The 11532-nt window shown below is 38.0% G+C and overlaps 1 protein-coding gene across 1 annotated transcript; it reads left to right on the plus strand.

Moving 5' to 3' along the window:
- Nucleotides 1–220: 220 nt before the first annotated feature.
- On the plus strand, nucleotides 221–2362 carry si:dkey-148a17.5 (uncharacterized protein LOC100535037 homolog). The gene has a single exon (XM_052151516.1). It carries the CDS (start codon nucleotides 222–224, stop codon nucleotides 1260–1262), a length of 1041 nt encoding a protein of 346 aa, XP_052007476.1. The 5' UTR covers nucleotide 221; the 3' UTR covers nucleotides 1263–2362.
- The last annotated feature ends 9170 nt before the right edge of the window (nucleotides 2363–11532 follow it).

Here is an 11532-nt window from a genome sequence, read left to right on the forward strand (position 1 = left end):
CCTTTAACTCTATTCAAGGTTTATAATACATTTGAACTACTGAATCTACTATTGAAAACCTGTAATAGGCTTATGATTTGTTTGAGTAACTTAAGAGTATAACTTCCTTTTTCCTGTCATAATGAACAGTGGGCGGCCAATTTGCTTTGTAAGCTAAATTGTACAGAACTTAAAGAGACAGTTTCAGTCAATACTCTTTTTCATTGAAACCAGAGAAGAATATGAACAACTTCTCCCTTTATAGTGGCAATGATACAGCATCGGAGGACTGGTCAACTGCAGGGAACACCTTAGCCTGTGTGATCCTGAGTGTATCCTTCTTTGTGGGCACACCTGGAAACCTGCTGGTGGTGTGGACAATCTTGAAGCATGTGAATCAGCGTTCACACATAGTGCTGCTCATCCTCCACCTGGCAGTCGCAGATCTCCTAGTGCTGATCACTCTGCCTCTTTGGATCTACTCGCTGGCTCATTCCTGGGTGTTCGGAGAGGCTGCCTGCAAAGCCATGACTTACATCATCAATGCTTGTATGTACAGCAGTGTTTTCCTCATTACCATCATGAGTGTGGAGCGCTTCCTGGCTGTCACGTACCCCTTAAAGATGCTGTATTGGCAAAATAGGACATCCATGTTCAGAATACTGGTCGTGACTTGGATCCTATCATTTATTTTAGGAATTCCAGTTATCCTGACCCAGTATGTAGATGATGATGATGATGGAGTACAACACTGTGTGTACCGGGAGTACAACTCTGTGCCATTTGAAGTCTTCTGTATGTTTTTGGAGACTCTGCTAGGCTTCATCATTCCTTTTGTCACACTCGCAATCTGCTACTGCCAAGTTGCATCAAGGCTTCAAAAGTTGCGTTTCAAGAGAAAGCAGAAATCTGTCTTCCTGATTGGGGGAGTGGTAATGGCCTTCATTTTGTGTTGGCTACCCCACCACATCCTTAATGTCTTAAGTATAGTGCATCTTTTAGTTGGACAATCAGATGAACTGTCCCATATCACAGAGAGCGCTGTCTTCCTTTCTGGAGCTCTGACTTTTATAAGTAGCTCAGTGAACCCTGTGCTGTATGTGTTTGCTTCCAGAAACTTCCATGGAAATCTAAGGAAGTCAGGGATAGTGAAGCTCTTTCAAGACTTAACATCACAAACAACCCAAACAAAAGAAGGGTTCTTACAGGATTCTGGACAGCTGCATGGCAAGATCCTGGAAGATCTTAATGTTGGTGAACCTATAGAGCTTACAGATATCTGAGTTGTTGTTAAAGGGATATTACAGGTTCAATAGAAGTTAAGCTCAATTGCAGCATTTGTTGCATGATGTTTATTACCACAAATAATTATTTTGACTTGCCCCTCTTCTTCAAATAATGCAAAAATCGAGGTTCCATTGAGGAACTTACAATGGAAGTGAATGGGGCCAATCCGTAAACATTAAAATACTCACTGTTTCAAAAATCTAGCCACAAGACATAAACAATATGTGTGTTAATATGATTTTAGTGTGATAAAATCCCTTACTAACCTTTTCTATGTACAAATTATAGCCAATTTTACAACTTGTTGCCATGACGATGTATTGTCAAAAAGCCCTAAAATGATTACGATAATAATTACGATTTAAACAACTTTTCAGCTCAAATAATACACACATTTTAATAGAAGAATGAATGAATGTATGTGCTTTATAAAATTACAAGCTTCACATTTCTGTCTTTAAACCTAAAAAATACCCCCATTCACTTCCATTTTTTAAAATGAAAATCACAGACGATTCATAATAATATTTTTGGTAATCAACATTATTCCACAAATCCTGTTGATTGAGCTGAACTCTTACTGAATCCAGAATATTCTTTAAACTCTTTAGAGGTTTAGATAATGTTTATGGTTTATTTGTTATGGTGCTTTTTTGTTGTTGTTGTTATTTTAATCTCATATTTCCCTACTACAAAGATGTGATTTTTCTTACATTTCTATAAAAATCTAGAATATTTGTAGTGCAATGCTTAAATATTTTTCCAAAAATTGTCTGAAGGTCCAATATTGGTTTTGTTGCCCTCTTAATACAAAGGTATGGACAAATACAAGCGAAGTCATACGCTTTATGTATTTAGAAAAAATGTAGGCTAATCTTGTATGGGGAAATGTACATTTTTCTTGTTCTGTGCTTTAAGAAATTGGTCAAAAATGCACATGTAGGTAACTTGACTGAGCTCAGTGACTTAGCAGTCAGATCATTTCCTGGAACATGACATCCATTACACCATTTTTAAATGAGTCATTCCATAAAATCGATGCATTTTGTGCCCCCCATTAACTTATGTGTAAACAATGATTTCAGCAATAAATAACTAATGCCAACTTTTCCTACGTATTATTATAGCAAAAATCATCAAAAAATCCAGTAACTTTATTTTATTTTTAAGTGTTTTTTTTTCATCATCTTTCTTAATGAGGATTCAATTTGTCCTGTCCCAATACCAATACCTGTAAATACCTATAGAACTAATATATGGAATCTCAAAGTGTTGAACCAAATTTTCAAAAGATCTCAAAACTCCACTCTCATGTAGGTCACCAAGTTTAGTAACCCCATCACAATCCACTCTGACCAGCAGAAAGGGGACTTATGATTACATAATTTGGGGTTCAGCCATATGCTCAAGGAAACATTTAAATAAATTAAACATTCTGGACACTTTTGTTCACACTGAGTCCCAATGCAAGATAACGGGGTGTAATTTAACTTCTACAGTTAGTTTGATAGAAAGGCTTTGCAATGGTGAAACAGGGGCAAGAACTTCCTGTTCAATACAAAACAAGGGAGGGGCTCTCTCTGGTGGAAGCGACTAATGAGCCAAATGTCTGAGACAGAATACATAATAATAAAACAAAAACATGTGTAGGCCTGGCCCACCATTTTCAATCGGCCTATGTAATCTGGGATGTTTACCATTTCTAATGAAGGACTTTTCTATACTATCATATTGCTTGAAATAAGAGAGGGGGACATCTACAGGGAGAGATTGTAATTTTGGAATACAATTAATTTAAATAACATTAAACTTCCCAATCATTGATAAATGTAATGAAGCCCACCTGCCCACATCGCTCGAAAACCTATTAATTAAGGGGTCAAAATTAACTACAACTAAGTCAGACAAATTTGCTGAGAATAAAATACCCAAATACTTAATGCCCTGTTTTGGCCACTTGAAGTCGTCCGGCTGCAAAGCCGTTACTGGTACGCTGACAGTACGCAGTCAGATCCAAATCTACGGATTCAGACAAATTGACTCTGTATCCTGAGAACTTAGAAAAGGAATTAATAATTCTGTAGAGGTAAGGCATAGATCTAATGGGGTCGGACACAAAAAACTAAATATCATCTGCATAAAGCAAAAGCTTATGCGCCACACCTCCCGCCACCACCCCTGGAAAATCATCTTCACTTCATATTGCAGCTGCTAATGGTTCCATGGCAAGACAGAGCAATAATGGGGAAAGAGGGCAACCCTGCCGGGTGCCCCTATCCAGAGTAAAATAATCACACCGATCCGGACTTGTGTCATGGTTGGTGGAAGCTTTCCATTCTAGAATGATTCTGTATAAATTTCAAGCAAAAGTGGAGCCAGTTCTGTAGCATAAGATAAAAAAACTCAGTGGCAAAGCCATCTGGCCCCGGAGCCTTGCCTGTAGGCAAGGCCTTAATTACTTTGCTAAGCTCCTCCCAGGTTATCTCAGAATCAAGATAATTTTTTTGCTCCATCGTCAGTCTAAGGAGTTCTAATGGCTCCACAAAATGTCTAATATCCTCATCAGTAGACTAAGACATAGAACTATTGAGATCCAGATGGAATTCTTTAAAAGCATTAATTAATATTAATAGCAATGGCAGAGGTAAATATCTTAGCACCAGCAGATTTTACTGAGGGAATGGTAAAAAAAGACTCTCTCTGCTTTATATATCTAGTCAAAAGCTTCCCTGTTTTTCCCCCAACTCAAAGTATGACTGTCTTGCTCTGAATAGCCAAAACTCTACCTTCCATGACAAAATAGTATAATATCTGTTTTTCAATCGGGTCAATTCTCTGAGGCCATCAGATGACATTTGGCACTTCAGCTCTGCCTCTGCATTTTTAATATTCCCTTCCAACTCCACGAGTTCTCGTGCTTTGGATTTTTTGGTGAAAGAGGCATACTGTATGATTGACCCCTAAGAACCGCTTTAAGTTCCTCCCAAGCCACGCCCACAGAGGATACTGAGGACCAGTTGGTCTCCATATAAACACTAATTTCTGCCTTTAACATTTGTTGGAAATCAGGATTTTGCAAAAGCGATACATTAAAGCGGCAACTATATGATTAATTTTTCTCCGTATGTGGCAACACCTCTAATCTCACCAGGGCGTGATCTGAGACTAAGATGTTTCCAGTTGAGCAATCAACAACAGATGAAATGAGGGATTTAAATATTTAAAAAAAAATCTATTCTAGAATAAATCTTATGGACTGATGATAAGTCCCTACCAGATGGGTTCAAATGTCTCCAAATATCTGTAAGACCATGATTTTTACATCCTGTGAGGTGTCAATGTTGCTCTAGGGGGCTTACACACTTTTGCTTCACTGTGATCAAGGACTGAATCCATCAATAGATTAAAGTCTCCTCCCAATATTATATCATGAGGGGTGCCAACAGCTTGCAACATCCCTTCAGGATCTATAAAAAAAGCCCTGATCATCAGTGTTAGGTCCGTAAATCTTAGCCAAAATCAGCCTTTGCCCCTGAATTTCTGCTAAAACAATAATGACTCTTCCTAATTTATCTTTAATCTGTTTAAGACATTTGAATTGTTAATGCTTCCTTATCAGTGTAATGACTCCCCTGCTCTTACTTGAGCCAGCACTGTAGAAAATATGTCCAACCCATATCTTCCCAAAATTTTCAGCATCCTGAGGAAAAGACGCATTTCTTATAATTAACACTATATAATTTTTCTTACGTTTAAGATAAATAACTTTTCTTATTTTTATGGGTGTCCCAACCCATTCACATTCCACGTGGGGGGAGACAATCCACTCATATTACCATTTGCCATTTTGACATATTAGAAAAAATAGAATGTGTGCCAAAAGATTTTCAAAAATACAATTCTATCGCATTTGAAACCACCTCCCGATGTGGTTTGAATCAGATTTGGAAAAATCTTTGGAAAAATCTTTGGATTTCATGTGTTTTTTTGTAGTCCAGACTATCAAAATCTCATTTGGATACAATCTAGATATGCAAAAAATCGGATATTTAGTGGCATTCTGAACAAGGCCTTGTTTCGCTGTTTGTTCAGAGGCGGTGGTGACGCTGCCTTGTGGAACACGCGCATGTAAAGAATCATCACTCTTTTTCTCTCTTTCATTCGTCTGAAAACTCTTTGCAAGAATAATGTTGTCTATGAGAATGCAGCAAATGATCTCCGATCATCTTGTGAGGTGTTCGAAGTTTTGTTTGCTGTATTTCAACAGAGCAGTTCGCTCTTACACATTGTGAACGCAACTCATCAGGTTCAGTAATATACATCTTTGTATTAAAGAAACAAAGACGAATGTGATTAAATCATAACTTAATATGACACATTGAACCTAAAATTGAGTTATGTTTTCTTTTCTTTAGGCAGCATAAACTGTAAAAACCAAAACCAAAACCAATAATAACACACATTTGGCAGCATTATTTTGGAAACACAAGTGAATTTATTAGGATTATTTATTATAATGATTATTATAATTATCTTTACATTTATACTTGTCTTTAGTTCTTAATGTGTAGTCTATTAGTAATTTTCCACCTTGTGTCATGATGGAGGCTTGTGTGATGGCAAATAGTGCCATTGGAGACAGTAAATGTTTGGATTTGGGAAGGTGGTTATATAAGTTTTTTTTTTTTTTTTTTCATTTAAAGTGCAATTTGAATTTAGAAATGTCTTTTGTTATGTTTTTCATGTTTCAATAATTTCATTACATTTTTAAAGCAAAATCAATAAAGTAAAAAAAATCACCAACCCTCACCAGGGGTGTTGAGGATATAATCAGATATCGTGATAGCCTATTTTTTAGGCCGGTTATCTTTAAAATATTTCTTACATATCAACCAGCCGTATAGGGAAGTTCACTTTTTTATGTAAAATGAAGTAATTTCATGGAGACCCGCACAGACATGTGTACTCAATTCTATATTGCAACATGTTAATTTTAATTGTTGCATATTTGTTTGTTTTTGTGAGCAGTCTATGGGCATAAAAGACATTATATTTGGTTGAAAACTTTTATATATATATATATATATATATATATATATATATATATATATATATATATATATATATAAAATTATTCGTTTTTGCTATGGCTCTTTCGAAAAAATGTATCAACCATAAATAAAAAATAAAAAATTAGCTCCTAAGTGAAAAAATGTTCCCGACCCCTGCGCTAGCTGAACCACCATAAAAATAAATAAATAAATTAAATAAATAATGCGCACATGCAACGAAAAATTATTGATTGTGACAGCAATTAAGAGTCTAGTCGCCATTGGCAACAGTCGGGTTGTGTGCGTTCATATGCGTATTCGTCAGATATCTTGTGAGTTACAGAATACATCTTTAGAACGTCAGTGTGCCTCGCGCCACTTTTCACTGGTTCTGTGTCTGACGAGCCCGCTGCACCACACATAACAACAAACCCAGCGCGAGGGAGTGGTGAACAAATTACTCTTTTGAACCCGATCATGAATCACTCGAAAATAATTGAGGGTTTTAAATCAGGAGCTCAGGTTAGCATTTTGAATCAGATTAACTTTCTCTGCAAATCAGCCGTCAGTGAGCTCACAACTGGGAGTGGAGATTTCAAAATAAGAGTCCCATGTGTATTTGGGGTTTCTTGATAATTAAAAGTCCTGTATTGTGTAACACTTTTTTTCCTTCTGGTAATTATTGATTGGGACTGGAGTAGCACAATAAACTCAATCTTGGATTTCTTTCAATTTGCACTCTTGTAGTCTCTGTGTATGGGGCCAACAGTAAAGAAAGACTAAGTCAAGTCAAGTGTCAAGTCAAGTCAAGTGTTTTTTATTGTCAATCAACCATATACAGTTAGTACAGTACACAGCGTGACGAGACAACATTCCTCCAGGACCAAGTTGCTACATAAAACAACATAGGACAAACACAGAACCACATGAGACTACACAGACTGAATAAGACCTACACATTCCTACATAAAGTGCACATGCAAACGTGTGCAAACATTACTGGGCAGTACAATAATTACTAAAAAGGAAACAAGACAATAGGCACAGTAAGAGACAGTGCAGTGCCGACCAGTATACATTTCTAATCTGAGTAGTGCAAAAAGATGACACTTTCTAAAATGCTAAATGTAAACATAACATACTATGAAAAAGTGTTCTATGGACATAGCAGTTATTAAGGTAGCAGCCAGGTATAAAGTGACAATAATTAAGTGCAACTCTGGACATGTGAAAAAGTTGGATGGTGTACAAGTGTGTGTATCAGTCCAGTCTCTGAGTATTGAGTCTAGCAGTGAGGGCCTGAATGCTTCGGTACCTCTTGCCAGACGGCAGAAGGGTGAATAGTATGTGTGAGGGGTGTGTGGGGTCATCCACAATGCTGGTTGCTTTGCGGATACAGTGTTTTTTTTAAATGTCTTTGATGGAGGGAAGAGAGACCTCTGCAGGGCTTTGCGGTCCAAAAAATGGTGTAAGTCCCAAACCAGGCAGTGATACAGTTGCTCAGAAAGCTCTCAATAGTCCCTCTATAGAATGTGGTGAGGATGGGGGGAGGGAGATGTGCTTTTCTCAGACTTAGAAAAAAGTAGAGACGGTGCTGGGCTTTCTTGGTAATGGAGCTGGTGTTGACAGATCAGGTAAGGTTCTTCGCCAGGTGAATACCATGGAATTTGGTGCTCTTGACGATCTCCACAGAGGAGCCTTCGATGTTCAGCGGAGAGCGGTCACTCTGTGCTCTCCTAAAGTCAACAACCATCTCTTTTGTTTTGTCCACATTCAGTGACAGGTTGTTGGCTCTACACCAGTCCGTTAGCCGCTGCACCTCCTCTCTGTAATGACTTGTCGTTCTTGCTGATGAGACCAACCACGGTCATGACATCGGCAAACTTAATGATGTGGTTCGAGCTGTGCATTGCTGCACGGTTGAGCGTCAGCAGAGTGAACAGCAGTGGACTGAGCACACATCCCTGGGGGGCCCCAGTGCTCAGTGTGGTGGCGGTGGAGATGCTGTTCCCCATCCGAACTGACTGAGGTCTCCCAGTCAGGACGTCCAGGATCCAGTTGCAGAGGGAGGTGTCCAGGCCCAGCAGGTTCAGCTTTCCAATCAGGTGCTAAGGAATTATTGTGTTGAATGCTGAGCTGAAGTCTATGAACAGCATTCGAACATATGAGTCCTTTTTATTCAGGTGGGTGAGGGCCAGAAGGAGGGTGGTGGCGATGGCGTTGTCTATTGGGATGATACGCAAACTTCAGTGGGTCTAGTGAGGGTGGCAGCTGGGTCTTGATGTGCCTCATGATGAGCCTCTCGAAGCAGTGACGGGACAGTAGTCATTGAGGCAGGACACTGAAGACTTCTTCGGCATGGGGACGATGGTGGTGGCTTTGAAGCACGTTGGAACGACGGCGCTGCTCAGAGAGATGTTGAAGATGTCGGTAAGAACATCTGCCAGCTGGTCTGCACATCCTCTGGGCACTCTGCCAGGAATGTTGTCTGGTCCAGCAGCCTTCCGTGGGTTGACTCTACGTAGAGTTTTCCTCACATCAGCTGTGGTAAGATATAGCACCTGGTCGTTGGGAGGAGGGGTGGACTTCCTCGCCACCACATTGTTCTGCACCTCAATCCGAGCGTAGAAGTCATTCAGTGCATCTGGAATGGAGGCATCTTTGTCACAGGCAACTGGGTCAGGAGATTCAGTTAATGTTCACATCAACCATCAGAAATTTGATCTCAGATGATTGTTGATTCCAGATGGGCTGGTTTATTTCTGTAACGGTTGATCTCCTGGGATTTTACACACAACATCTCTAGAATTTATTTTATTTATGGTTCGAACTGACAAATTCTACAGTAACTCAGATAACAGCTCCATAAAATTGTGGTGAGAAGAATAGCATCTCAGAATGTAATGCGGGTTGGCGCTGTTAAAGCGGCATGAGGGGGACCTACACAATATTAAGCAGGTGGTTTTAATGTTGTGACTGATCTGTGTATATATAAAATCAAGGTTTTGATACTTAGGGCAATAGAGGGACTTGTTCACAACTATTACATTCATTGATGCTCAAGAAGACAACGCACTACTATATGCATACTTTACCTTTTTTAAATATCTGCAATGTAGATTCTAGAGAGCAGTACTAAATAAAAAAAAATTTTAATAGTCTGAAGCCCTGAATTTCACCTCCATTGCCGTAATCGATCGATATATTACAGCAAAATCTCAAGGTCCGCTACGACTTCCGTCAGCATCAAGTCAAGTCAAGTTAATTTTATTTGTATAGCACCTTTCACAACACACATCGTTTCAAAGCAGCTTTACAGAAGATCAGGCATTAACAGATGATAAAACTGTAATGTCTATAATGTTGATGAGTCATCATTGTGTAATTAGATAAAGTATGATTTTGAATTGTGTTTAAAAATAAGTAATTAAATAATAATAATGAGTGGTGGTGGTGTAGTGGTCTAAAGCACATAACTGGTAAACTGATAATCAGAAGGTCGCTGGTTCGATCCCCACAGCCACCACCATTGTGTCCTTGAGCAAGGCACTTAACTCCAGGTTGCTCTGGGGGAATTGGCCCTGTAATAAGTGCACTGTAAGTCGTTTTGGATAAAAGCATCTGCCAAATGCATAAATGTAAATGTAAATGTATTTATAACCCCAGTGAGCAAGCCGAAGGCGACTGTGGCAAAGAACACAAAACTCCATAAGATGTTGATTAAAGGAGAAAAATACCTTGGGAGACACCAGACTCACTGTGGGGGCCAGTTCCCTAACATCATGAATATAATGTAAATATGACTTAGTTAAAGTCATGGTTTAAAATTATTAAACTAACTAAGTGTTAAGGGTCAGTGTTTAAAAATAGATTTTGAATGAACTAATAAGGTTAATGACTAATGTCTTTGAAGTCCGTCCTGGATTAACTGCAGAAGTTCACATAGATGTAATTGTCCTTATTTATTGGCTGATGAAGGCTTTTGTTGGCAATTGATAGTCTATGTATTCCATTATATGAGTGTAGTCCATCAATAAACGGCATCACAGACATGCTGGACAGCTAGCGTTGAATTTCTCCTGCCGCGCCGTCCAAACCGAGTCCCTGGTCTGTGGCCTGTCTGGGGTATCAGCTTGAACACGTAAGTGCCTTTTAATATCTCCAGAGCCTGAGGATTTTGAATTCTTTGACATGTTGACTTCTTAGAACAGTTATGTAGCAGGGTGTATCGAATCTCACCGGTTTAAGGCACAAAAAGAATTAAAAACTAGGAAAGTGTGCAGAGTTCGTTGTTCACATGTCCGACCCTCGCATGGTGCCACGCAACTCCCATAACCCTTTTTAAAATAATGTAAAATTGCATAAATAGTAATCATTTAAATAATCATTATTCTCTCAGGATGTGAATTCTACATGCAAGTGTCTTCTCTTTTTTATTAATTGATCAATTTATATTATATTTTGTTTGGTTTGTCAGTTGGGGACAATCATAAATTGTCAACCCTGCTACCATGATTTTGTACAGAAAACAGAAGAAATTGTCATCAGTTTTCTGTACATAATCATGGTAACAGGAATGACAATTTAAGAATAATTGTGAATAATTTAGTTAATAATTGTAAAAATATAAATTATCTTTCTAACAAAGTCATTTTTATTTGTATAGCTCTTTTCAGAATACACATCGTTTCAATGAGGCTTTACGGAAATTATGCTGTAATGTCCTTTGTTGTCTTAAATGTCTTAATCATGAAAATCATGCCTTTAAATGAATTGTCTTTAAAATGGTTTGTCTTTAGGCCCCCATTGAACAATTCTATTATTTTTCTATTCAGCATAAATATAATACCAATATCAGTTACCAATAATAAATACATTGTAGTGTCACAACCTTAAGCATGAATCTAGTTATGGCTAAATATAAAACAGTCAACCCTGTTCATTTTTTAAAAAACATAGCTATATCCCAACATACGATATATATACAATTTTTAATTTAGCTTGAGATGACACAGTGCAATTTTTTAACACTTGAAGACACTTTGTATGATCGAATGTTTAAAATCTTTTTAAACACATACTATTAAAATCAACTTTTTGAAATGCAAAAGGCTCTGATTTAGCTGAAAGGAATCGAATGGAATCAATGAAATTGGCTTTTGTCTTACTTTTCATTTCAATGTATTTGAAAAAACAAACTGATTTAAATTTAATA

This window comes from Xyrauchen texanus, chromosome 2 (assembly GCF_025860055.1).
Source record: "Xyrauchen texanus isolate HMW12.3.18 chromosome 2, RBS_HiC_50CHRs, whole genome shotgun sequence".
In the NCBI taxonomy this organism is placed as follows: Eukaryota; Metazoa; Chordata; class Actinopteri; order Cypriniformes; family Catostomidae; genus Xyrauchen; species Xyrauchen texanus.

Excerpts from the sequence above, each read along its gene's own strand:
- si:dkey-148a17.5 (XM_052151516.1), top strand. The coding sequence starts at position 222 with ATGAACAACTTCTCCCTTTATAGTGGCAATGATACAGCATCGGAGGAC.